This window comes from Anser brachyrhynchus (genome assembly GCF_964034855.1).
Source record: "Anser brachyrhynchus genome assembly, chromosome: 1".
In the NCBI taxonomy this organism is placed as follows: domain Eukaryota; kingdom Metazoa; phylum Chordata; class Aves; order Anseriformes; family Anatidae; genus Anser; species Anser brachyrhynchus.
In genome coordinates this window covers 80,646,808-80,673,310 of record NC_137694.1, presented here as the reverse complement: position 1 = coordinate 80,673,310, position 26,503 = coordinate 80,646,808, and the positions used below count along the sequence as shown (strand labels likewise).

At 38.9% G+C, this 26,503-nt stretch overlaps 1 protein-coding gene across 11 annotated transcripts; it reads right to left on the bottom strand.

Annotated features, from left to right (window-relative positions):
• Window positions 1-560: 560 nt before the first annotated feature.
• LOC308198424 (solute carrier organic anion transporter family member 1C1-like) lies at window positions 561-26,109 on the bottom strand. Of its 11 annotated transcripts, none has more exons than XR_013953896.1 (17): window positions 25,759-26,030; window positions 21,436-21,585; window positions 20,679-20,820; window positions 20,454-20,586; window positions 18,855-18,985; window positions 18,461-18,607; window positions 14,453-14,551; window positions 13,401-13,634; window positions 12,106-12,270; window positions 12,009-12,032; window positions 10,492-10,687; window positions 7,959-8,124; window positions 6,509-6,603; window positions 4,996-5,177; window positions 3,533-3,597; window positions 2,261-2,378; window positions 561-1,487 (listed from the first exon to the last, which is right to left on the bottom strand). XR_013953896.1 is itself a non-coding variant. In XM_080600786.1 (17 exons), the coding sequence occupies exons 3-17, from the start codon at window positions 21,544-21,546 to the stop codon at window positions 1,265-1,267; spliced, it is 2,136 nt and encodes a 711-aa protein (XP_080456912.1). In that variant the 5' UTR covers window positions 21,547-21,585; window positions 25,759-25,977; window positions 26,092-26,109; the 3' UTR covers window positions 561-1,264. The 11 variants fall into 11 exon arrangements, 10 of the variants coding, with proteins under 10 accessions (XP_080456912.1, XP_080456915.1, XP_080456910.1 ...); XM_080600786.1 differs by lacking the exon at window positions 6,509-6,603 and adding an exon at window positions 26,092-26,109 and having other exon boundaries at window positions 25,759-25,977; XM_080600789.1 differs by lacking the exon at window positions 6,509-6,603 and adding an exon at window positions 23,616-23,742 and having other exon boundaries at window positions 25,759-26,019.
• Window positions 26,110-26,503: the final 394 nt, after the last annotated feature.

The following is a 26,503-nucleotide window of genomic DNA, read 5'->3' as shown; positions in this document are numbered from 1 at the left end:
TTTCATCTGTAAAGTCCCTTTCTTCAGTCCTCTGCTCTGTTGTTTTCTCAAATAAGGCATGGGTAGAGTTTCTTTATATTTGTGCAGTGCTCCCTTCCGTGTCCCAAGAAAACTGGAGATTAGGAAAGGAAGCTTGTTTCCTAGTTTTAAGCTTGTACACAGGACTTCAGGGAGCAGAGATACACCCTTTAGAAAAGAAACCAAAATGGCTGTGATGATGGAGACACAACATACAGTGTTCTTATCAAGGCATATTTGCTCCCATTGTAAAGCTACGCCATGAGGACTTCTAATGAAATATCACATGCTAAGTATTTTTTAGACACTGTTTTTTACAGTAATCACTGTTGGAAGCATCCTTTATTACAGATTCTCTCTAGACTAGTCTGCCCATGGAAAGCTGTGAATTTGCAAGCTTTCAGCACTTTATTTCAAGGCTAGCTGGCAGTTCCATGGAACACGGAAGGAAATCTATATACATATGGTATAAATGCAGTGGCCATAAAAAAAGATACCCTTACATGCAAACACACACACACAAACAAACAAATCAAAGAAACTTAACTTTAACACCTATCCATTTATTGCATCAGTTCAAGGTAAGTTTAACTCAACACTGAAATGTACTGCAAAATTAATGTACTACTTTCTTTTGCTTGCAATCCATTTTGATTGTTTAATGTGGTCAAGCCAAACCCCAGAGTCATTGTGTAGTTCTTGTTCAGATGCTCACTGGCAGCCCTGGGGCTCTCACCTGAGCATGGGCAATTGGACCAAGTCTGTAACAAGGAGCACTAACCATGAACCGCACAGCAAAGGCCATCAGAACAGCTGGTCAGGTGTAACTTGATTAGCTATGTAAAGCCATAGGACTAAATGCAGAGCGAGATGACTTGAAATACAGACGGTTTAAAAAAAAAAAAAAAAAAAGGAATATAAGATTATTGAGGATTTCTTCTTTTTAATTTTTCAATTATAATCAAACTTATTATACTGGAAAAATTTTGGTCAGTCCTATGGGCAATCTAGAAGAGGACTGAGAGTGCAAGGTTGGAGAGTTCCCCCAGATTTTGAAAACATTTTCACTCTATTGTTTCAGATAAGGACAATATGAGAATAAAGTAAATCAGCTTAAAGGCCAAAGTTTTGAGGATATTTTTTGAACCTCCAAATGTAAACTAGCTGTTGAAGTCAGTAATTAGACTCCATTGTGCTTAGAAAAACTGAAGCATAGGCAGAGTTGGGGAGAGGCCTTGTTTCCTTTTCACATATAAGTTTCTTCACTCTCCTCTGAAGTTTGTGCACCCGGAAGAATTTCTTTTTTGTTCACTGTAGCTGGTTCTTTGCTGGTTGGTCTTTCTGCATTTTTAATATCTGTCATCTCCTTGTCATCTGGTTTGAAGCGTCTCATTATTAAAACAAAGAGCACTATGTATAAGAGAGAGCATCCTGCCCGTAGTCCAGCAATGAGGCCAAGATAGACATTTCTTTAAAAAAAAATGACAAAATACATATATGTTAATAATACTTGCCACTTCTGAGTGATACCAAACACATTTAGGCAAAAACATTTATTCTCAGCCATGTCTCTTTCTACATTTTGGGAAATAACAAAAAAAAAAGCAAACAACCTCATGATTTTCAGCCCCAGGCAGTCCCTAATCTGGTCTATACTCCTAGCAGAAAGGTAGCAGAGATGTTTGCTCTCTGAAGAGTTCTCCCATTCAGCAGATGGTTACATTTTACTGTAGGGACCTGAGGAACACTGCAGGCTGGGGCTTTGTCTGCTGTCCCAGCCTTCCTCCAGCCCCTAAAGGGAAGCATGCGGTTCTCCTGCATTTGTTGCACCAGCAGCTGTTTGGGTTGCCTCTTCAAGTGGATTTTGTGGGGTGTTTTATACATTAGGAAACAGAGAAATGAGGGATGAGGAAGTGCATTCTCAGTATTACGCTTACTCTACAGTCGTTTGGTCTCCCACAAAGCCAAAGTGTTGCAGAATTATACAGTGAACTAATGGTCCATTAAGGGAACTAATATTGGTGATGTAAGGGATTGCACAGCAATGCCATGTGTTAGATTTGATCAAAAGTATGTGGCTTATTTGATTTATTAAGGATTAGTCAAAATACAGAGTCATGGTGCTTTAGGATCCTAATATGTTTATTGACAATTCTTATGTGAAAAATATAGTTTGGTCTTTGCTGGTCCAAGCTGCCTCAAAAGCCAAATTCCCAATCCCTTACTGAAGATTTTACCTTACCTGAATGCTTTTGTGTCATACACTCGGCAAGACCCAGATCCCCCGCAGCTTTTTGTCCCCCATTTCAAGCAGGTCTCATCTATCAAGGCACCAAAGTAAATAGGAGCTGGAAGTCCTCCTGCAAAGAAAATCTTATTACATGATCTCACACATGCAGATCATAGAGTTTAATGTCATAGTAAAGAAATGAGGAAATTAATCTCAGGATTTCTGAATTATGACTGCATAAAATAGGACTAAAAATCCTGCACTGACTTTGAGATCACAAGACCTGTGTAATTTTTTAAGCAAATACCTAAAGGGTAGGTTGAACAGATGGAAGATTATACGGGTGGGGGAAATGTCAGTAGTTCCATTTTAATGATATTTTTATTACAATTATAACTGCTGTCGTTTAAAGAAATAATACAATCAAATTTTCAGTCCTTGGTATGGAATTACATGTCATGATACATGAATATCTATGTACACTAATGTATCTATTCAGGTATTATACAGCAGTCTGCAAGTAAGAAATGACTAGCTTAGTGCAAAGGGCTCAAATTAAGCCCATGATCAAAACCAAATACGTTATTATGTTATTAAGTGTGTTACTTATTTAGTACTGAAAGAATCACTTTAATATAACCAGCAAGCTTTCATGTATAACATGTGAATTTGTTATAACTTTTTCGTAAAATCATAAGATTGATCCTCTGCAGCATTCAGCAAAAATGTGATATTAGGAGAGAGATACAAGTGACTACTTGGGTTTGTCTGCATGGGGAAGGTTTCAAAAGTCATCAAGAAAGTGAAGATAAGGCAAGGTTTGCTAGAGGCATGGAAGACTACATCACTGAAAGCTGCGAGGATTATTTATTGTAGCTAAACACAACAAAGAAAATAATAGAATACATGATAGATGTAAGTGAAAAATGGTCAGCCAAAGGGAACATGGGTGTTAAGGGTCTCTGGACTAATCATGCTCAGGTAGATGTGTCCAAAAAAGAAGGAAAGAAAGAAGAAAGAAAGAAAGAAAAAAAAAGAAGAATGTATAATGCACTTTCCTTTCCCCAGCTGATTCCTTCACTGCATAGAAAAAAAATCTGGAGAGATAATTATACTATGTAATTACATACCAGGAAACATGCAGCAAGCTCCTCCAAACATTTTGAAATGCATTTTCTGCTTACAAATCACATTCTTCAAAATTTTCTTTTGTTCTCATTTGGAACAGCTAACTTGGGTCTATCTTATTGCTTACTTGAATGACACAAGGAAATGAAGTTTTACCTAGTACTCTACCACCTAAAGTTTCAATCCCAACAGCAAAGGATTTCAGGTCTGGTGAAACAGATCTAAAAAGCAGAAAAAATAATACATTGTTCTGATGTTTTGGGGAACAGTAGAATAATATAGCTACAATGATGGCCATGCTGTGAATATCTGCACATGCTCCACTGCAAGAGTAATGTGGCTAACCCAGCATATCTTATTCAACAGTAGCTAAAAACATTCACCAAAGTTACAGATCATGTGTTGAGCCTCATGTTGATTTCAGTGGATGAACTCCCATTGAAATAGATGGGAGTATTTACAGAAACTTCTCTTGAACCAAAGGAGAGCAAATTGCAAAGGTTTTGGGGAGAGGATGTAGAGGAAAACTGAAGCGAACTAATTATAAGTAGATAGTTTATGTCCAGAAGTTAAGCTCCAAGAGGCAGTCTTTGCTTTAGAAGGGGCTGTACAACTCAGTGGTGAAGGTGCAGTCCTTGCTAGCTACATGTAGATAAAATCCATCTCTGTTTCTAGCATTTTACAGGACAACAAACTTGAGTCACCTGGCTGTAAAAGCACCTCATTCCTACCAGTGGAGACAGAGCCTGTGTCCATCAGAGGAACTAGAACAATTTACAAAAAGCAGCAGGGAGTACTGAGCTGGCACAGGAGCAGGCATGGGGCTTGCTATGGCCAGCCTGTTTCCCCAGCTGGGGCTTACACTGCATCAGTATATCATCTTTTCAGCATTAACATTAATGGCTTCCCACTATACACAGTGTTCTGGAAACTTCCCAGCAAAGTTACTCTTGTCCATAATCCAGGTAAGGAGTAAGAATGTCTACATTGAGAAATACTGCAGAATAATCAGGAGCTTAGGACAAAGAGTTAATTAGTCATGTGCACTGAATACTGATGATTGCAATTCACCCATGAGTATGACTTGAAAGAAACTTTCGTACGAAAGGCAGAGAACATTGTCTTTTTTTCTGAGAGTAAAATAGCAGTGCTGCTTTACAATTGAAGGAATAAAAATAAAAAATGATTGCTACTGAAATAGTTCTGTTTGTACCTGCTTGAAATAAAATGGGAGGCTTCTCGCGACACACAAAACATTCTGAGGCAACAAGGCTTAACAAAGGTGAATGTTTTTCTCTTGAGTAATGTGAACAGTATAGTCACCTTGGACATGGCTTAGCATCACACTTATTTCAAGTTCATTGCTCCGTTAAACACATGCCTGTCATTGGAAGTGAAATGTACTGTCTGCAGTCAATGTAAGGCTTACCCACTCCATCACCAAAGTATCTATTCAACCTTAAATCGGAATTAATTGATAGGTTTCAGAGGACAGCTAAAGACACACAGCCCCAGTTTGGTCAGCATACCATTCCTCACAATAGGAATCAAATGGTAGATACCATATTCTGTTTCTCTTTCCCCAAGCTTTATGGTCAAGGTAAGGTAAAGTATTTCACCTAAACATAATCATGTATGTAGGAGTGCCTCCTAAGGCTAAAATAAATGCACATGCAGTCTGTAATGCTAAAAAATATGGAAATGCTTTGGTACAGCTCTCTCTTTGGCATTGTCCCAAAACTGCAGAAGAATTGCCAAGCACATGTCCTTGTCCTTCCACACAGCTGCAATTGTGAAACACCTGAAAGGAAAAGATAGGAAAAAATCATTTAATCAGAATTTAGTGACTCAAAACTATTTTAGTATCTATATTTTTTACTCTCCATAACAGGCAGACTGCTGTTTATGCTGAAAGGACCTCCCTAATCATCTCTGCAGACTGATGGCCGAGTTCATTGGAATGCTCCAGCCATGCCACGCTGCTCCAAAGACACAAAGCAACTGTGATTCTAATTTCATCCATGCCATTGCTAGGACTGAAGGCATGCTATGTAAGCTAAAGATGGGTGAAAGCTATAAAATTCAGGTGTGAATTGCTATCCAGCCATTCTGCTCAGGGATCCAATGAAGCACATAAGTAAGATTAAAATTATATAGATACAGACCCAATAATGCAGCCATGGATATCTGTTCTCCCCCTTTACTCCACTCTCATGAGTCCCCACCTGCAGTACAGCTTTCAGCTCTGGGGCCCCCAGCACAAGAAGGACATGGAGATGTTAGAGTGAGTCCAGAGAAGGACCATAAGGCTGATCAGAGGGCTGGAACACCTCTCCTATGAAGATATGCTGAGAGTTTTGGGTTTGTTCAGCCTGGAGAAGAGAAGATTCAGGGGAGACCTTATAGAGGCCTTCCAGTGCCTAAAGGGGGCCTACAGGAAAGCAGGAGAGGGACTCTCTTTCAGGGAGCGTAGTGACAGGACAAGGGGCAATGGCTTTAAACTAAAGGAGGGTAGATTTAGATTAGATACAAGAAAGAAATTCTTCACTCAGAGTCTGATGAGGCACTGGCACAGGCTGCCCAGAGAAGCTGTGGATGCCCCATCCCTGGAAGTGTTCAAGGCCAGGCTGGATGGGGCTTTGGGCAACCTGATCTAGTGGGAGGTGTCCCTGCCCATGGCAGGGGGGTTGGAGGTCTTTAACCTCCTTTCCAACACAAGCCATTCTATGATTTTATGATCTATATCATTATGTATCCAAAACAGCATTTGATGCTGGAGTGTGGGTTGTTTCATGGTTTTTGAAGTTAGCAGGAGGCATGGGTTAGAAAGCCAGTTCCCGTGAAGTGAATGAAGCAAAAGGATATGGCTATGGATACAAGTCTGAAAATGTTGCTTGCCTATTTCATTGTTGTTAAGACAGTTCTGCTTCTGGCAGAAGACATGGCCATTTGCACACAATTAATATGACAATTTTCTTCTTTTTTTCATTGCTTTAAGCCCTCGCTTAAGGGCTGCTTTTTAGCAGATACAGCATGCTTAATTTACTGCAGTTTGGCACTTAGGCTCAGACTAGGATTCTGTTGTGAATGAAATATTTGTTTATATATTGTTTCTGTCCATAAATTTCATACCTGATGACCTGAGGTTGGTTTCTATGTATTTTTCTTCCAATGTAAAACTTCTTCAAGTTTGCTGGTGTAGCATAAGGAGACTTTTGTTCAGCTACCTGGATATAGTAAGCATTCGTCTTAAGCAAGGGCCAAGGCTAACCTAGTCAGCTGTTCACTGGAGCAGGCCAGGACCTTTCATATGATCTGATAACACTGCTCAGCTTTTAGAGTCATAAACTGCAGCCAAAAAGTAGTAACAAGCAATTATAAGGACAGCAAAACTCTAAATGATGCAGATCATCTGTCCATACAGTGGCAATTTAATTGGTATTTACATTAATATACGTACATGCCACGTCTTTCCATTGTAATCTGCTTAAGGGCAAACCATTTTCTAAGGCTTTGGCCCTACCATATCCAAACCCAGCTGGGGTAGTCGTAGTAATCAAGTCGCAGCTGCTCTTTTTGCCTCCAACAAGCAGTCCCAATGGGGCCTCTCTACTTTACATCAGGCACAACTAACTGCTCTGTACTCTTGATCTGAGCCAAACCAGCCAGTTTGGCCTAGGGTAAACTGAATATTGCTCATACAAAACATTACTCTAATAGATCCCTGGGTCTGCTGTGCTCTTGAGGATGATCATATGGCTATGGCCTATTGACTGAAATTAAAATGATGGTACCTTACTTAAAAGCAATTTAACAAAAGGTGAGCACAGAAATTTAAGAGTTGGAAAAGGGTAATCCCATCGCTTGCAACAGCCTGGATTTCAAATGTCTGGCTGAGCACCTTGAGACTTCTGCAAACCTACTGTTTCTGTTGGTCTTGCCAAAGCAGGATTTTTAGGAGTGCTGGAAATCTCTTTGATGGTGATGCACTAAACAAAATAGCCAAATGTAAAAATAATGGGTCTCTTGACTGTACAATTTAGAGTTATGACCTTCTTTCCTGAGCTACAACATCTCAGGAAAGCAGGAAATTCCAGCACGGTTTATACTGGTTTGTGAAACCAGCAAGCACAATTTTATGCAGGTCTGCCTCAAATGAGTTGACACTAGAGGACTTTGCTGGTGTAGTGATCAGACCAGTAGAAGTCTGGTCTAAAGCAATCCCCTCTTAGCTGTGTTGTATCTACACAGTAAGAGATCTACTGAGAAACTTAAAGCCAAAATTATGGTCATCTTGCTGAGAATATATATATATATATATTTAATTAAATAAAAATTAAAACATTCAAGAAATGTAAGTCAAGAGTCTGATGTTTCATGTCTTGTCTGAGTAGCTCACTTATCTGACCACAACAATTCTTTTAAAAACCCAACCTGCAACCTTGCACTCACTCAGTTTCTACTACAAGGTTAAACAGTACAGAATGGACAACTGTTTCTACAGGATTTCTTAATCACTAAGTCAAAAAATAATGGATTGAGAAATCTAGTTATCTGTATAATCATTTGTCTATACATTTACCATATTCTTTCCTGTCCCGGTTGATGATTTACATCCTGCAAAACAGGCCGTCATGTAAGTGATCCCATTGTCCCCACATACAGGATCCCACTGATCCACCTCACAGCTGCAATCAGCATTGCAACTGGCCATGAAGCTGTTTTTGGGGGAGGAAAGTTGTTTCAATCTGGACGAAAACAGAAAGAAATAAAATAATTATTTAGGAGAATTAAATATTCTAAGAAAACATCATGGAGTAAGCAGGAAAAATGAGTAGAAAGCGAAGCAATCAACAAGGACAGATATTTTCTACCATCTAGAAAACTGTGTTGTTGTTGTATGGAGGCAAAGTTAATTTAAGCTAAACCAAAGTTCTCTTGATATTTTTCATCATCCAATAACATTTTTCTGGATTGTTGCTGAAAAGGTATGGAACTTGAAAACTAGGTATTTTTGACTGGAAGTGAATATTTGATATTACTTTTTCATGTGAAAGTTCTTCCCAAGGATAAGAAAATCATATCTAAAATCTCTTATCACTTGTATCATAGAAGCATTAAGGTTGGAAAAGATCATCTGGTCCAACCGTCACCCTACTATCAATGTCACCCACTAAACCATGTAGACTGGCCTTGCTTTCCCTTAGCAGTAGAGATCATACCATACTAGAAGTGACAAAACAAAACTACATAAAAATACAGCAGCAAGATATCCTTGATAGTTGTTCACTGAGTCAGAGCTGGCTAGTGGCAATGAAAGTTGCATGAGTCTGAGTGGGAAGCGCTGCTTCCACATCAGCTCTGTCTGTATTCAGCAACAGCCTTGCACCTGGATCAGGCTTGAACACAGTTTCTCATCAGATCTAATTTCTTGTGGTAGCGTATCATGGACTTCTGTATCTTCCACCTTTATTTACATTTCTGCGAGAAACATCAAGCTCAGGCCCCAAGTAGCTAAACTAAGTGGATGACAACTAGAACTGAGAATGTAAAAAGTGGCGAGATTTCTGAGGGCATGGTAGCAGAGCTCAATTTTCAGAAAGTGTTAGGAGCCCACTGTCCACAAATCACCCCTGCTTTGAAAAGATTCCCTATTTAAAGTGTTGAAAATTTGCCTTTTCTTCCTCCTGTCAATCCAAAACATATCTCAAGTGGTCCACATTTCTCTTAAGTCCTTTAGAAAGGAAAATAATTGTGTTGTTTTTTTTTTTTAATTGATAAAGAGGTATGTAACTCACTTCACCAGAACAATCATGTAACATGATAAATCCTCCACTATCAGTTTGCTTGGGGAATCTGTAATTGCTCTTTCAGTATTCACTGCCTTGATTTTTCTGCTTATTCTTTAACTCACTCTGCAGTATCAGATGATGTGCTCAACCACAGCTATCTCCACTGGATAAACCTCTGACATCTTTTATGTAACTATCCTTAGAGCTGACCTGGGTTTCAGGTTTGTCAAGACACCTAGGTATTCCACTGAACATAGGCTTAGTTTCAGAAAACACAGGCCTGAGTTTCTGTCTGAATTGAAAATCTAGCAAGCCTGGCTGGATTCGGTTTAATCCTTTAAAATCCCTTAAAATTTGTTGGACATGCCTGAGCTAAATGTAAACAGTAGTCAATTGTGGCAAGCTGCTGGGGTCAGCAAAATGTTCTCCAGGATGCATGGCTACGATCCTGGTAAGGGAGGGGAAACGTTTCTGTGGGCAGCACACCATCCTGCCATAACAATTTTCTACTTCTCAGCTGAGAAGATGGACGCAGGAAGGTTGGCAGCTCCAGGTCCCAAGAGAGGTTGGAAACTGAATACCTGTGCAGGTCGGTAACTAGTGATCTAGAGGATGATCCCTTCTAGAGGCAAAGCTATTGGGGAGGCCTTTGGTGAAGCCACTTTCCACATTCTTTTTAGCTCCTGCTCCCTATGTTGTAGCAGGAGACCAACTTTAAATTAAAGTTTTGAAATAGACTATAAAAAATTCAATTGCATCTTAATTAGAAATCTGCCAGCATTCAAGGGTATATTGAAAATATCTTGCAATAAACACTTTAGAAAAAGAAACATCCAGTTTAAATGAAATTTGAAAAAGAAAATCAGGATATTCTTCATATCCCCAGCACTAGGTATCATTTCATCCTAACATTTCTATTTCAGCACAAAGGATTTTCTTGTATCACCTGCAAAGAGCAATAAAGTGATATAATCACAGTAGCTCCACTGTAGTTGAAATCACACTGACTGACAAAAGCAGGTGACCTAATACACTTCAATTTCAATGAAAATTATTTCTTTCAAACAGACTATATATATACACATGTATTTTATGCAAGAGTGAGTAGCAATATGCTACAGTAAATCAACAGTAAACCTGTGTATAATCCAAATTCAAATTCAAATGTTTCCTAGGTTAGAAGGTTTGTAGTCCAGATTGGTTTGGATTGCAAAACCAGATTAGATTATGAGAGTAGAGGAAGACTACTAAGTGTGTGTACCATGAGGCAGGTAACAATCATGGAACAAAACACAACCAACACAAACCCAAGGGAATACAAACCCAGAGTAGGGCACTGTCAGACCAGCCAGCTGGAGCACCTCACAACTGCATGTAAAGTACAACAGGTTTAACAGATATGCTACTATAAAGGAGATGCATGCAAACTTTGTTATTCCAGTTATGTCAAGTTTGAATTTCTTGATCAGATAGCCTCCTAGAAACATCCCCAGGATTGTGATGGGCAACAGTATCACACCTGTAAATAAAAGGTAACAGAAAGATGTTAACTGCTATCACTTGGATAGACCCTTTTTAGAATAAGTATCAGGTACTAGTGGTTTCCAAAAAAATCAGATACTGGCCTTTTTTTGGACAGATTCTTTGAGGTTCTAAGAATTTTTATTACAATTTAGCTTTTTTCTTCATTTTCTTTTGAATTTTAAGAGCCCAGTGTGGCTTTTTTTTTTTTTTTTAAAAAAAGTCCATTATGGCTTTTAAAAAATTATTCCATTGGAATTTCCTACCTTTTTATTACACTGGTGTTTGTATGCATACTGATGTAAGAAAATCTAAACAGGTGCCTGGTAGAAACTGGAGTAAATAATATGAATATCTTAGCTCATGGGCATTTCTTCATCTAAAGTAAAGCATTACACTTCCTGATAGTTACCAAGAAAATCTCCAAAACAGAACATGAAAGAAATCTCTGTCTGGTTTTGCATCAGGTTCCATTTTGCTCTGAGAGTAAATCATGGAAAGATTTGCATTTACAGTTAATCAGTTCAGCACTTCACAAACTCCAGTTCCAATACTTAGATGCCAAACAGAGAGTTTTTGCAAGGTTTTATTGTGAGGGGTTTATTTTTCACTCAGTGTTTTTTGGTTGGTTTGTTGGTTGGTCTGTCACGCATTTTTTTGTAAAATGTAATTCAAAACAAGACAGGAAAAATAAAGTTCTTCCCTCTTTTGTATCTGACCCACAGCAAAGAAAATTGCCTTCAGATTCAAGTAATGTAATACAAGTTCTACGATGTCCTCAAATACCCCAGTATCTTGCCAGGTTATGAGACCACATTAATCCATCACTTTAAGATTAATATCTTTTCTGCATTCTTTTTTTTTTTTTTTTTTTTTAGAACACTACAAATAACTTATTTTTGAGGGAACCAGCAAGAAGAGTTTTGAGCTGAATGAAATGACCTGGAATTTTACAGTTTGGTTCCTCGTTGCATATAAAATTTATATTTGTAATGAAAACTCAAGAGTATTTATACAAAGGTTTTATCCTGAAAAAGAAAATCAGAAGTGTCATTAGAAATTTTCTAAATTATACATTTTTTTTCTTTTACTTGATATTTAGTTTCAGTTTGTGTAGGTTTTTTGTTCCCAAGAGCACACACATTCATAAACCCAACCTCACTCTTTTAAAAAAGCTTCAGCCCCCCCAAAAATCTATCCAGTTCTAATAATTCTCTGGCTGACTAAACTAGGTAGATGAGGAATATTAGCACTAAAATTAACATCCAGTTCCAAAACATAGTAGAAAATTAATAAATATCTATGTACTTTTTGCTCACCATAAAAGTTCAAAGAAGGTCCTCCTAAAAGAGATACAAAATAACTAAGAAAACTTCCTTTTTAATATTGGAATTTAAACTAAGGACAGTTACGTACCAACTAGAAAGATTGCTCTTGCCACTGATACATTAAATTGCTGCTCCATAAACTTTGTCTCGTAGGTTATCAACCCAACAAGAGAATTGTACTGCAGAATGGTGAGGAACACATACACCAGGAAAACTGGATTTCCAAACAGCTTCTTCAAAGTTGGTAGGAAATCTGTAATTGAGAGGTATATGCTGTACACCCTGCTAAACACAGAGAAGAGGTATTTTTGGCATCCTATAGATAATAAAACTAACTTAAATTAATGTCTGTCTTGAAGTTTATAATTCTATGCCTGTCAAAACATATGCTTGCTCAAGTGGGAGTTTTCCCCATTGGCAGCACATGACTTACAGAATTATTACTGCATGATGCAGCAAGGCATGGTGGATGTAGGACTGGGAATCAGAAATTCTAGATTATCTTGTATGTGACAGGACTATTCACCAGTGGCTTGCAAGGCTGAAAACCAATGCCTGTACAGGATAGCTTCCCTAGAGGAACATTAAGACTCCCTATTATATACCAGGTGAAAAGGTTGTTGCCTAAAAGCAAGAGCCTCCACAAACTGTATGGGAGCCCCCTATGCAGGTATACAGTTTTCTGTATTCAGAAAAAGGGAGTACTTGGCTCAGCCAAAGGCAAGAACCTTTCCATCTGGCTGCTGGCACACTTGCCTAAAAGATCACACATCAGAGCACTTTTCTGGGAAGTGCACAGCCACCAAATGAATGCACACGCATGCATACATACAAATAAACCCTCTGGGGACTGAGTACAGCAATGTGTAGTTGGGTCTGGTTTTGCCTGTACTAGGTTAACTCAGCATCACTGAGATCATACGTCAGAGCCATGGATTTAGTGAGAACTCTTCAGCTGATAGTACTTAGCCCCTTGTTTCCCTCACATATTTTGGTCACGGGAAAACAGCAACCTGCCAGCTGTGGATTGCTCATTATTGAAGGATGGGATGTTTTTTCCCTTTTTCCTTCTAATGATTATAGCTGTTTGACTGTTACTGGGTTGAAATGAGAGAATGCACAATGCAACAGCATGACCTTTTTCCAGATGTCTGACATAAAAACAGCATTAAACTGTGACTGAAACAAACCTTTAGCAATTAATACTAATAACATTAATAATTAATATTGCTAATAATATAACAAATGAGAGAGAGCTTTTGTGTCCATTATTTGCATTGCAGAAACTTGCATTTTGCGGAGGATTGTGCAAACCCATACTCAGTTCAAAATGGACCCCTGAGAGAGAATTCTCATGCTAACATTTGGGCAATAATCTGTCACCTTTTGCTGCCTCAGAGAACTTCAACTGTGGCTGAATGAAGGGGTCTATTTTACAGGGATCTTGAGCAGGCAGATGACTGATCTTCAGAGTTTGCTCCTCTCCTTCTTTCAGTAAGGAGTAAGGCAGAAACCAGAAAGGCAATGAAGCAATGAAGTTGACTGCTCCACAAATAAGCAATCCAAGCCACCAGGCACCAACCCAGCGGGTATCCTTGGGATTTATGCTAATGGCATCTATAAAACAGACAGGAAAAGAGATTAGATATCATGCAGAGCAATTAAGTTGTCTATATGTATCCTTATATGTATTATTTAAACACCTGAACAGAGGTATTTATGTTTCACATGAAGAATTGAAATGCATTCTGTGTCAAATGAGTCCCAGGATGTCAAGCATAAGACATGCCATTGTCTCCATCTGGACCCTTGGTGGCATTTCTGTGCTGCAATCTTCCAGCACTTTCTGTGGGGACAAGTGACAGCAAGAGACCCCTTCACCACCAGAAGAGAACTTCCCTTTCTCAATCTCCTCCTTTTTCCTCTTTCTTCCATTCCCCAACTTAACAGTTTTTCCTTGATGTTACTCAGATTTTCTCTGGGATTAGAGACACGAGAGTGAAGGAAGGAACTGAAAAGAAGGAAATGAAGTGAAGAAGTGAAGAAGGAGATGAGGTTTCATCAGAATCTTTGCTGCACGCTTTTTAGGAGAATGTATTTTTGGCCATCAAAAATGCCATGAGCTAAGGCCTTCCACTGTTCTCCTAATGTGGGGACAACCTTTCATTTGCTCACTTGTTCTCAGTTGTGCAGCAAGGGTGCAGAAAGGGCATGTGCCAGCATATAAAGAGGCCCAAAATGTTTCTGCAGTGAGGGCGGGGGCTTAAAGCAAGATCTATCGCAGTCACACTACAGCACTGCGGATACTAAAATATAAATAACATCAGATTTTGAGTAGGAAAACCCTCTGGAGGGCCCCCCTTTTTGGAGAAGTAAACTGGGAGTGGCTTCCTAGCATGTAGGTTCCTACATACATTCGATGCACTGACTCTTACCGATATCCGCAATGCCAATATCGACCCAGAGGCTGGCACAGAAAGATCCAAGCAGGAAGCCCAGGGTTGGCCCAAACATCCCTGAGGACCTCACCAGGCCTGCAACAGAAGGGAGCAACATAAGAGAGTGAAGAGCATGCTGGCCAGATGTGGACACCTGCTCCTCTGAGAAAAGAAGAGGAGAGAGAGAGAGGGAGGGAGAGGGAGAGGAAGAAGGAAAGGGAGACGGAAGGGGAGGGGAGGGGGCTGGTGCAGGCTGTGAGGGTTGTCTTGCCATAAGTTGCTGAGCAGCAGGAAAATAAGTGATGAGCTGTCAACCTCAGAACCTTCAGTGCAGAAGCAGGTGAGATGGGGATCATAGAAGAAACAGGAAAAAAAGATTACAACTGCAGTGATTCTTATCCCTCCTCCGCTCTACTTCTCAGGTCTTTGTAGTAGCATCATCCATCTTACAGCGATTAACTACTGAACATAAAACTCTAGGCCCGATGAAGGCATAATAAGTATATTTGCAACTATATTTGCAAACTGCATGATGTTCTGTCATTGCAGAATTCAGGAATTTTCCCTGTACTGTTCAGGTCCTTGGTTTAATTTTAAGTAGCAGTAGTTGCTCTGATGATGTGCATATAAGAAGGCATGTCTTTGCAGTTGGGAGTCATGTTCAGATGCCAGGGACAATAAAAGCTCATGGACATGGAAATAGGCACACGATCCTGAGAAAATTTCCATCAGGCAATGAGGAAATACGAGTACAGCTGTTTGAACAAAGTTTGTTGAGCATCATCTTTGTTGATTCTTGCAGCACCAGAATGAGTAAATCAGCTAACAGTTGTTCTAATAGGTGCTTAAACAGCTCTAAAAGAATCAAGAAATCTAGTGATCAGGTCATGACCTCTTTAAAATCAACTTTCAGTGTTGCTACAGGCTTCACTGGGGCTCCTCTTTCCCCCTCTGTCTCTACTTACAGAGGAGATACCACAGCATCAGGAGAAGATGATTGCAGCTAGAAGCAAATGAGTAAGCTGTGAAGGTTAGAACACATCTGTGAAGATGGGACTGCATTTTGCAGATGGTATACAAATACAGGCCAATTTGGTTTTGGTGATCACTGCTGACAACCAGGAGAAAATAAAAATACCCCCCAAATAATTCAAGCATAGATCCTCGTCACTTGCGTTGATCTGTTGAAGTTTAGTTATGATGGGGTAATGGTTTCAAAAAAGTCAGTGATTCAGATTTCTGAATTCTAGCATGGATCTAGCACTTGGGATCAGTTTGAAGTTGCAAAAGGCTTAATTTTATTCAGAAAAATGGGAATTCTGGACAGGCCTCTCACCTTGTGCCCACACTTGGCAACATGCCTTGTAAATCCCAATGTGTTTTCTACTGCAGAAATTTTTCTCCTGTTAGTTTTACGAATTCTATTCTGAATACAGTGATTGCTCAGCTTACAATCAAGGACATCTATAATAATTTCTTAGAGTATAATTTTATCATATGTTATTTCCTGTTTGCTTCATTGTTCCAATTGCATGTTGCTTTCATTTAGATCTCTCATTTAACTTCATTGGAGGTTCTGGCCTTTTATATTACACTCTGGTGCTACCAAAGTTAGTGACTTCTGTAGAGACACCAGAAGCCAGAAATTAGCTTTTCATGTTTATCAGTTAGTCTAAAGCAGATCTTACATACTCAGAACTATTCAAGCTCATCTCCAAAATTCAAATACTGAGTAACAAATTTCTAAAATAAACAGATTAAAAAACCAGCACACATGTAGCAATGGCCTGGCCAGGTGTTGTGCAGCTTTTTTCTTTAAGATACTATAAGTTATCAGATAAACTAAGAAGCTTTATGTGCAATAATTTTTCATATATATAAAGCTTTTAGATTAACTTCACTCCTGCATAACCTTTAAATTCAAGAGTAACTTAAGTAAGGTAATTTGTTTGTATTGTGATAAGAAAAAGCCAAATAAGTTCACTGTGATATTTTCCTACCATATTTTTGTCTATACCTTTTGTAATTAATAAACAAACTAAACAAACTGTAAATCATGTAAACATATCAGTTATTCAGCTGATGCATATTGATATAGCTTAGCCAAGCCCTTGTATTGATGAGTAATTATAGCATAGAACCTTGAACTGGTTTTAAAATTTACAGCATATATTGGCCTTAGATATGTTTTTATTGAAGTTGTGGGTTTAGTAGATACGTGATTATATTCTAGTGCTCAACTCAGTGATGAAATTCCATTAATTCAAACCTTGCATTGATGAGAAAACTATGAAAGTGGAGTACGTCTCATTAAATAACCTTGAGTATTTTTCCTCTTGTATGATAAATATGGTGGTTACTGTCCCTTAATTAACTATATTATCACTCAGGTTTGAGTAAATCAGAAATTAATTTTTTAAAAATGGTTATTGAAAGCTTATATGTATAGACCAGATCCTCATATATATCATATATGATGATATATGTATATGTATATGTATGTATGACATGTATGTGTGTGTGTGTATATATACATACACACACACATATATCGGCAATTCTATGAGCACCTAAAGAGAAGTGAAACATCTGAAGACTGTAAAATATCTGAATAAATTAGGTGTTTGGTTCAGGAAAGTATTTATGAAGTAACCACTCATTCAGAGCAGCTGGCCTCCACCAAAACGATCCCAGTATTCCCGTCTCCTGATGAATGCCAGTGGCACATGGAGACAGATCATTATACCTCTTAGTCATACTAAGCAGTGCCCTAAGCAGAAGAGCTTCTCAGGACTGTATGCAGAGTACATTGTGCCAGCTCAGGACCATGTTGGTGGTACCTCCTCCTGGTAGAACTACATAAATTAAATGATTGTGTAAAACTCAACCTGAAAACTATAGAATTTCCTAAGGAAAAAAGAATCAATTTCCTGTCTCATAGACTTCTATACCCAAGATATTATCTCTATTAAATTCTGTAAGATAGCTTTAAAAAGCATAATGTTTACTTTTCTGTTCCTTTCTATGATAAATCTAGTTTTATGATTGTCAATTACCGATTTCATCTTTTCAATCAATTAATCGATTTAATCAGAATCTCAGAGGTGATTACAAGTATTTTGGATAATTCCTGAGTGGAACTTCTGAATCTGTCAGTTCTCTTCACAATACTTCCATTTCTACAACCTGCAGATAACCTCTTCTCAAAAGCCATTTTCAATGGCCTAACACTCGCACTACTTACTGAGCTCTTCCTGAGACTGTCTTGCCATCTCTATGACTGGTTCAACTTCACCAAGCTCATTTCAGGGATCAGTTTCATGCACCCCCAGTCAGATATCAAGGTATTAAATCAATTTGGCAATAAATTAATTAGCATGGGCGTAAGTCTTTCTGTCTTGGGCAATAAGTATCTTCCATCAAAACAACAACAAAATCCCCATTAGAAGAAATTTGTTACAACACCCTGGCAAGGTGTTTTTTTTGTTTGTTTGGGTTTTGTTTTTTGTTTTTTTCCTTAGGTAACTAATGACTATAAAAAACTTTCATTAGGAAGTGTGCTGCTTGTAAAATTCAAAAAGTCAGGTAAAAGCTTCTGAAGTGCATGTTTACATTACTGCGATGAAGGACAATTCTCTCATCTGTGGAAAGATGGTTAGGAATAATTTATTCTCTGAAGCTGTGGTACTGAAAGTGATATGCCACCTAAGGAAGGTATGATTTCCCACTTCAGAGAAATGAGTATATAACTAAATTTCTCGTCATCACAGAGAAAGCTGGCACTTGTAGCAGAAGCAACTGGAGGAAAACAAAAGGAGCATCTAAGAAATATCCTTCAAAGATAACGATGAGATCTCTTTTGCATTGCTTTTTTGTCTCTATACACCACAGAATTATCCAGAATAGAGCAGATGGATAGATTTTTTTTTTGATGAGTATTTTCTTGGCTACAGAAATGTTAGAGAAAAGATTGATAAGCATAAAAATCACTCATATGTATATTACCTATGTAGAATGCAGAGTTTTCTTCTTTAGAAAAATCATCAATATATGAAACCCCCAGTGGCATAACTGGTGCTTCCCCAATTCCACGTAAAAGATTCCCCATCAACACAAAGAGCCACAGGTAGGAATTTGATGTTTTCTCACATCCTGCAAGTCATAAATATTTACATTTCTGTGAACATAATTCTGACAATATGTTATTGCAACAGAAAAATAACATAAAATATATTTTTCATGGCCATGATTGTGTGAGTTTTTATATATCACGGTTTCCAGCTCTTATGTTTTACTCTTATGTTTGCAATAAAGAAAGGGTCTATGAAGTGGGGACAAGCACAGGAAGGGAAAAGAGGATGTATAAAATGGGGTATCCAGCATCAGAGCTTTTTCTTACCTGAATTTTTCATTGTGCTAGGTGTTTCTGTAGTATCTGAGACTGGATGGCTCACAGAGGATGCTGGGGAGCAAGCTGATACACTCGTAGAAGAGTTGTCCACAGTAACGGCTATCCTTTCATAATTATAACTGGAAAACAACTGTGTAAAATACAACTGACATATGAAAGAATCTGTTCTGCAGGAAGTGTATGAGCCTTATGTTCACGGGCATCCTGCTATGTGAAGGCAGAGTAGAGGGACAACCCATTTTGAGAACTTTCATTAAAAAAAAAATAAATGAATCTTATCTTTTTCAAAGTGCTGTGACCTTTCTAACCCCAGTATTTTCTTGAGTTAAGGAGCCAAAAAGCTGATTCCAGGGCTTAAGAGATCATTCGTTATACTGAAGAAGGAATACTGAGGAAGAATCCATCCACATCAGTCTACATACAACAGTGCTGATGTTTTTCTATACTTGCACCCAGTTTCTTACCTATGTGACAGATGTGTAACGTAAGAGATATCTGTGTCAGTTTAAAAATAACAAGCTCAGGATCTAATAGCAATCTGTCTATAAAGAGATTAATGCAGGCCATAAAACCCGTGTGGCAGTTTGTCTGTATTTAAACAGCCAGTTTCTACATCATATCTGAGTAAATTGAAGCCAGCTTGAGTATATTAATGCTACATTGAGATAAATGGGGAGTAGATATTCCCTCTGACTGTACAATCAACTGGTAACTTTAAACATTTTGATGGGTGACATTGAGGTACCCATGGCCACTGGGTTTTACTGAGTGTTGTGGAGAGTAGGTAATCTTCAGAACTCAGCTGTGAGTTTGGGTTAAATCAGAGATTTCCTTAGCTCAACTTCTGGCCCATGCTATCCCCTGCAGTGCAGGTTCCCTGCTATTTCACAAGCAGAGCACTGGCTGTGGCCACTTTCTGTATGGTGTTCCACAGATACAATTCTTTCTATTATTTCCTTATAACAGATTGGTCTTGGAGCTAAAGAGCAGATAAATTACAAGCAGAGGTAAATTATTTTTTGAGGGACAGCGGAGTTTTATTTTGAACCACTATTCAGTAAGGATGTTGAAGGATTAGAGAGGTATGAACTGCTTTTGACAGCTATGTAAGCACTATAGCTTAGATCTGAACGTGTATTTAGATAATTAACTCTCCTGAGATTAATGGAGTTAGATAAATACCTTTGTAATTTTAAAGAGCTCAGCCTGAAAAGCTACCATGGAAAATGAAGCCTCTTCCATCAAGATCTCACTAGAATTCATTGAAGTATGAAAATAGGAGAACAGATTAATAATAATAATACCAATAAACTACCTCTGGAGAAAAATTCAACCTACTTTATCCCTAATTACAGATAAGGCTCCATAGCCAGAACGTTAAGTTCCTCTTTCATTTACCGATTGAAGGAAGTCTGATTTTGGAAAGAAAATCCAAAAGTCAATGCTAAAAAAATTCATCTACTAAAACCGTCTTGTTATCTGCAAGAAACCATGATTGTCAAGGTTTTAAGTCATATGTGTGATTAAAAACAATCTTCATATGATGAAGTTCAATTAATACACAATGTCAAGACTCTCCATATTTACCGTCCCATTAGGAACTGAGGCATCACTGACAAAAATGCTCCTAATGACATAATGAGACATCCAACAGCAATTACTTTTGGTCGATGAACTCTTGGTCCAAGGTAGCTCACCAATACCATTACCATTAAGTTACCTGCGGCATCAGGAGAGAGAATCAGTAAGATTAGAAAATGAGAATATATTTAGAAGTGTTTTTTTTTCCATTTTCAGAAAGAGTATGCATACCTAACTCAAAGCTGCCATCAATAATGCCAACAATTGATGATGAGATTTCAAATCTCCTTTCAATTTGACTGGACATGCTCTTCATGTAGCTTCCAGAAAGTCCTTTGGCAAAAAAGGAAAAAGCTAGAGCTCCAAGAAATATCTGAAGAGAGAAAATAATTGAGTTTGCAGAGCAATAAATTTTTTTTTCATGGTTGAATGCCTCGGCAACAGAAAAATCAAATGCTTTGTTTTCTAATTCTTTGTGAAGTGGTTCTTTCCATTGCTTTTATTAAAACAGAAGATTTTACTTTTACTTTCAGGACTGCCTCCAAAGTCTCTTCCAGTACAATGAAAACAAATGTTGACATGGACTGTGTGTACCTTTTACCTTTCTACCACATACTACTTTAGCTGTTCTTCCTTTGGGAAAACTTGCAGCATAAAGTTGTTTGTTATTGGTACTATGACTATGGAATGTGTTCATTACTCTTACTTCTCTTATTCTGAAAGACATGGATGAAAAGATATACATGCTTAAGGAACTATATGCTTATAACAAATATTTAACCAATTCACTAGTAAAACACAGCCTCATCTTTTAATTGCTGAACACATTTACTGACTTCTGTGTGCTTGGAATCACACCCTAGAGCATTGTTTCCAACACATGTAGTGTAAAACAGTACCATACTGAATTAACTGAATTTTGATAGATCTTCAAATTATCATTTTCAGAATTCTAAAGAAAATAGGTGGTGAGGGCTTCTCGTCATACCTTTAGCTTTGAACAATTATGGCACCCACTCTTAGCAGGAACCGTACTGCCATTGCTGTCCTGGAGGGGTGGCTTGTCTTTAAATTTACCAGTGGTGATTGTCTTGTCCATGCTTTTCCTCCTTTAGATCTCGTATGTTGGTCTTACTGTCTGGAAAAAAAATAAAATATTACTATCATATCTTAGACACTGATATCTAATATATTCCTCTGTTTAATTCCTCTGGGAACTTATCAAATTTCCCCTCCTGCAGGCCCTGAAGGCCAGTTGAGCCCTGAGTGGAGGCCATTTAGGTGTCATGAGGGCTTTTAGACCCTGTGGGTTGCCAGGCCATGGCAGTGTTCCCAGGACTGACCCACAAGGGTTGCTCTCCTCCACCGGTATGTGCAGTTCTCCCACATGAGACACCCAGGAATAACCTGGACTCCCTGACACAAGCCCACAGATCCCCAGAGAGGTCAAAACTCTCTTAGTCACCCCCGCAAAAAGTTACTCCTACTGATCACAAATAGCCACTACTGCCTAATAAAGATATAAAGCCTCATAAGCACTCTCACTTCAGTTTTGTAGTTTTCACTTCCAAATCCTACTCCAGTAGGATCCAGCAAAAGCGACTACGGAAAGCAAAAGTGGATATTTCAGAGTGATCCACGTTATATTAAAAGGGATCTAACCCTCTTTAAATCATCTTTAATAACTGACAAATCAAAAAGCAATGGGACAAAAAAAAAAAAAAGAAAAAAAAAAGAAAGAAATTTTAGATAATTAATGTATGTTGAATTCAGCAATTCAGCCTTAACTCAATCATTATAGGATGGTAGCTGAAAGACCAAGTTCTGTATACCAAATGCATTCTTTATTGATTTGTGTTTTGCAGGTAATTAACTTTATGAAATACTTGACTCTGTTAAATAAACAGAATTTGGACTAGTGACGTGGTTTTATTTTCACAATATTTAATGTCAGGCTGCCAGCCTAAAATCTGGCTTAGGCTTACAGAAAATGTTAAACTGTATAAACACATCTTCTTTTATGCCTAATGACCATTTTCCATGATCACCCTACAAAAATCTGTAGGTAAAAAAACAGTAAACTGTTGACACTAGCAGTATTTAAAATTAAATGAAGCCAAAAGAATGATACAAGATCTAATTCATGACTGTTTAAATAATAATAATAAAGGTAATAAAGAATTTTGCTAGAGAGATAAAACAACCCCAAGTCCACAAAGGTTATCATTTAAAAATAATAACAAAAAAATCTAATGTGCAGAATTCTTTTTTTTTGCACTTTACGTAATCTCTTTCAATCCTAGTGACACCAAGATGTACACAAACCCTGGTCTGTCCTGCACTGCTACTTAACAAGTCAAGTAAGCAAACAAACACCAAATGGAAAGAAGCAGGAAGCGAGAGTGGGACGAGACACACAGCAAGGGAGGCAGAGACAGTGAGAGGCAGCAAAAGAACTTACTGTGTGCCACTTCGTATCAAGCTGTTTCTTTCCTGTGCCCCAGGGCTTTCAGGCTGGAAGCCAGCACAACGTCACAGCAAAAGCACTGCCTACTCACAGAAGTGGAGCACTCCACCACATTTTTTTTAAACCTTGGATTTCCTTCTTAAGGTGATTGCAAAAGTTTCCCACAGTCACTGATGTAAAAGCTTTGCAAAAGAGGGCAGGTTTCTTGTGCTGTCATTCCTTTGGCAGCCTACCTGCCAGCATGCTAGTGGTATCAGCCTCTCCCAGGAGGAACAACTTGTTTTCTCCCTCCTCCACTACCACCCCCCTTTTTTTTTTTCTCTTTAAAGTCTAGACACTAATGCTGCTTAAGCACCTCTCCAAATGGTTCTCTCTACCATACACCATGGAGTGGATCAGCTCACATAGAGGATCTCAGAGAGAGCAGGCTGTTTTCCCAAGCATCTTGCAGCCTCACTGTCATTATTGGTGCCTTTGATGAGGGTCAGCAGAGATACTGAAGGATAGCTTAGCTCTTCAAGAGGACGTAAATTGCATATTACCATCAGCCAGCTTTTGGTATGAGTCCTTGGTTGTCCCAATGCCGATACAGAGCTGCAAGAGGGCTACCCTGATGGAGACCCAAAGAGAAGTGGATGCCCTCGGGAAGTCACAGCTTGCAATTACAGACCTCCTGCCTATTAGAAACCAGGATTATTTACCGTAACTATGGGCAGTTCCTGCAGGTGTCAACAGGAGGTGTAGGATGACACAGCTATCCCTCCAAGCTGGCTGCAGGCTGGCCAAACAGAAAGAATGAGCCTGTGACACAGCTAGCCCAGCTCCCACCTGTTAACCAACCACATAGAAAATCAGCTCTTGCATCTAACAGGGCACATACAGAATGTAAAACCATCTCCTCATCGTCTTCTTTACAGAACTTTCCAGCTCAAAAGAAAAATTCTGACCTAGAAAGTCACTCCAGGCTTTAGCAACAGATTCTCAAGAAACAGAGTTTCTGGTCAGCGAGTTGCATGTAACAGCATGATGCTCTTTTGCCAGAAACTTGAATTACAAAACCAGATTATTGTCTAAATAAAGGACCATTATTCTCTAGTGATTTCTAAATACAGAAAGAAAAAAAAAAAAAAGTTGTTTTCTGACTCCTGTAACCTCAAACTGGAAGGAAAATCATGTGCCACCATGACCTTTCTTTCCAGCAAAAAGTAAACACCTGAAATTCATAACAGTTTGACAAGGCTTGTATGATTAGCCTTTTCAGTATAAAAAATTGACAGCATGTGTCAAGCAATTTGCTAAAGATTAAACTGACACAATGAAACACGTGCAAATGCATTGTTTACTCCCAAAATCCAAATGAAACTGTAAATGTACAAAGTCCATAAATTTGCAAGGTTTCACTTTCCCCTGAAGCTTAGTAAATTAACTGCAGACAGTCATCTGATATATTCACATTTTCTGTCGGATTATGCTTGATATGATTTTACAGATTCTACTGTGATTATTATGTATTTATTGATTTATTCTGCGTCTTTATTTGCTTTTTTCATATAAAGTTTTGACTTTTCCTTTTTGGCAGTGGGACTTCATACTATGGCATGTAATGAGATACATGGTGAGGAGATTGAAATCCAGCCTATTTCTAACAGTGAGTAACAAGGAAGGAAGGAAGGAAAGAAGGAAGGAAGGAAGGGAGAGGGAGAGAGAGAGAGAAAGAAAGAGGGAAAGAGAGAAAGAAAGAGAGGAAGAGAGAGAGAAAGAGAGAGAGAGAAACAGAAAGAGAGAAAGAGAGAGAGAAAGAGAAAGAGAGAGAGAAAGAGAGAGAGAGAAAGGAAGGAAGGAAGGAAGGAAGGAAGGAAGGAAGGAAGGAAGGAAGGAAGGAAGGAAGGAAGGAAGGAAGGAAGGAAGGAAGGAAGGAAGGAAGGAAGGAAGGAAGGAAGGAAGGAAGGAAGAGGGAGAGAGAGAGAGAAAGAAAGAGAGAAAGAAAGAGAGAGAAAGAGAGAGAAAGAGAAAGAAAAGAAGAAAGAAAGAAAGAAAGAAAGAAAGAAAGAAAGAAAGAAAGAAAGAAAGAAAGAAAGAGAAAGAAAGAAAGAAAGAAAGAAAGAAAGAAAGAAAGAAAGAAAGAAAGAAAGAAAGAAAGAAAGAAAGAAAGAAAGAAAGAAAGAAAGAGAAAGAAAGAAAGAAAGAAAGAAAGAAAGAAAGAAAGAAAGAAAGAAAGAAAGAAAGAAAGAAAGAAAGAAAGAAAGAAAGAAAGAAAGAAAAAGAAAGAAAGGAAGAAAGAAAGAAAAAGGAAGGAAGGAAGGAAGGAAGGAAAGGAACAACTTGAAATTGCTTAGATTCATACACCAGAATAAATCAGAATTTGATTCATCTGATAAAGTTGAAATTACACATATTACAACTTACTTTTGGACAACTTTTAACTATCATTATATCACAAAATCTGAGGAAAAACATATATGAGCATTAGCAATGGGTCCCCTATTTGTCAGTGTTGTTGGCTTGCCACCAAGTGGAAGAAGTCTGTTGGAAATGTAATTGCAAGCTCATTGTCTATGTGGAGAGAAGGCAGAGCACACTTCTCAAAGTGAGACACCCAGAAAATTCCCTTCAGTACTTCTATAAATGTATTTTAAAGTTGGATACAAAGAGTTTTAAGGGCATGACATTTCTTGCGATTGTCACACACAGATGATAGGATCCACTTACATGGCAGCACTGCATGGATTTGCTGCAGACCCCTTGGGATGAGCCAGTCAATCTTTCTTTCTTTCTTTCTAGTCAGAGGAGGAAAAAGAAGTATTTCTAAAGGTGTAAGTTGCCTGATCTATTTTAGATACTTACTTTAGAGTGAGATGAAATGAACTCCAGATGGCTGTGATACAAGGCTATGCAGCAAGATCAGCTTTTGGCAATGGAAAGTCAAGAGAGATGAATCCCATCATAGTAGATTTCAGCACTGCTGCACAAGTTGCATTCCACACCTTTTGCAAACTGAGCTCCACTGTCCGAGATGTTGTTTGCTGTCGCGCCTGTCAGTGCAGCTCGCTCATCATATGGCAGCTGCGGGCAGACATAAGAGGAAATGGGCCCTTGCTGTGGATGGACAGGCTTGGCGAGGCAAGCCCCAGCTCCGTAATCCTGGCCAGCCCACTCGCACGTGCTGGCAGAACTCACCATCAGCAGCATGCACCACTGCCTCTCCGCCAGCCACAGCGTGGGCTGGCATGTCAGCCACCAGCCTGACAACTGGCTGAACCTTGGCCTTTCCCTCTGAGAACCTGTTCTGCAGGGCACGCGGTGGCATGGAAACTCAAGAACAAGCCAGCAGGTCAGCAGCAGGGTCAACAGCACCTGCCACTGCTCCCTGTGGGACCCAGTGCTGGCAGGCTGAACAACAGCAACCGTCTGAGTGGTGGGCACCAGGAGGTGGGTCCAGGATCCCCATGCACATGGCCCCGGGGGCTGCTCTAGGGGTGGGAGCTGTTTCCCAAGCCCAGAGGGGCACTGCACTGCCTAATGCTGCCAGCCACGCTCCCAAAGCAGGACGCTGTGTTCCTGATGTGATGTGCCTGGCTGAACGTAGCAG

Coding starts and splice junctions, on each gene's coding strand:
- LOC308198424 (XM_080600786.1), bottom strand. CDS start 21,546: ATGGACAAGACAATCACCACTGGTAAATTTAAAGACAAGCCACCCCTC. Junction 20,821..21,435: donor ATAATTGTTCAAAGCTAAAG/GTATGACGAGAA, acceptor TTCTCTCTTCAG/ATATTTCTTGGAGCTCTAGC. Junction 12,271..13,400: donor GTTCTCTGAGGCAGCAAAAG/GTGACAGATTAT, acceptor TCTCAATTACAG/ATTTCCTACCAACTTTGAAG.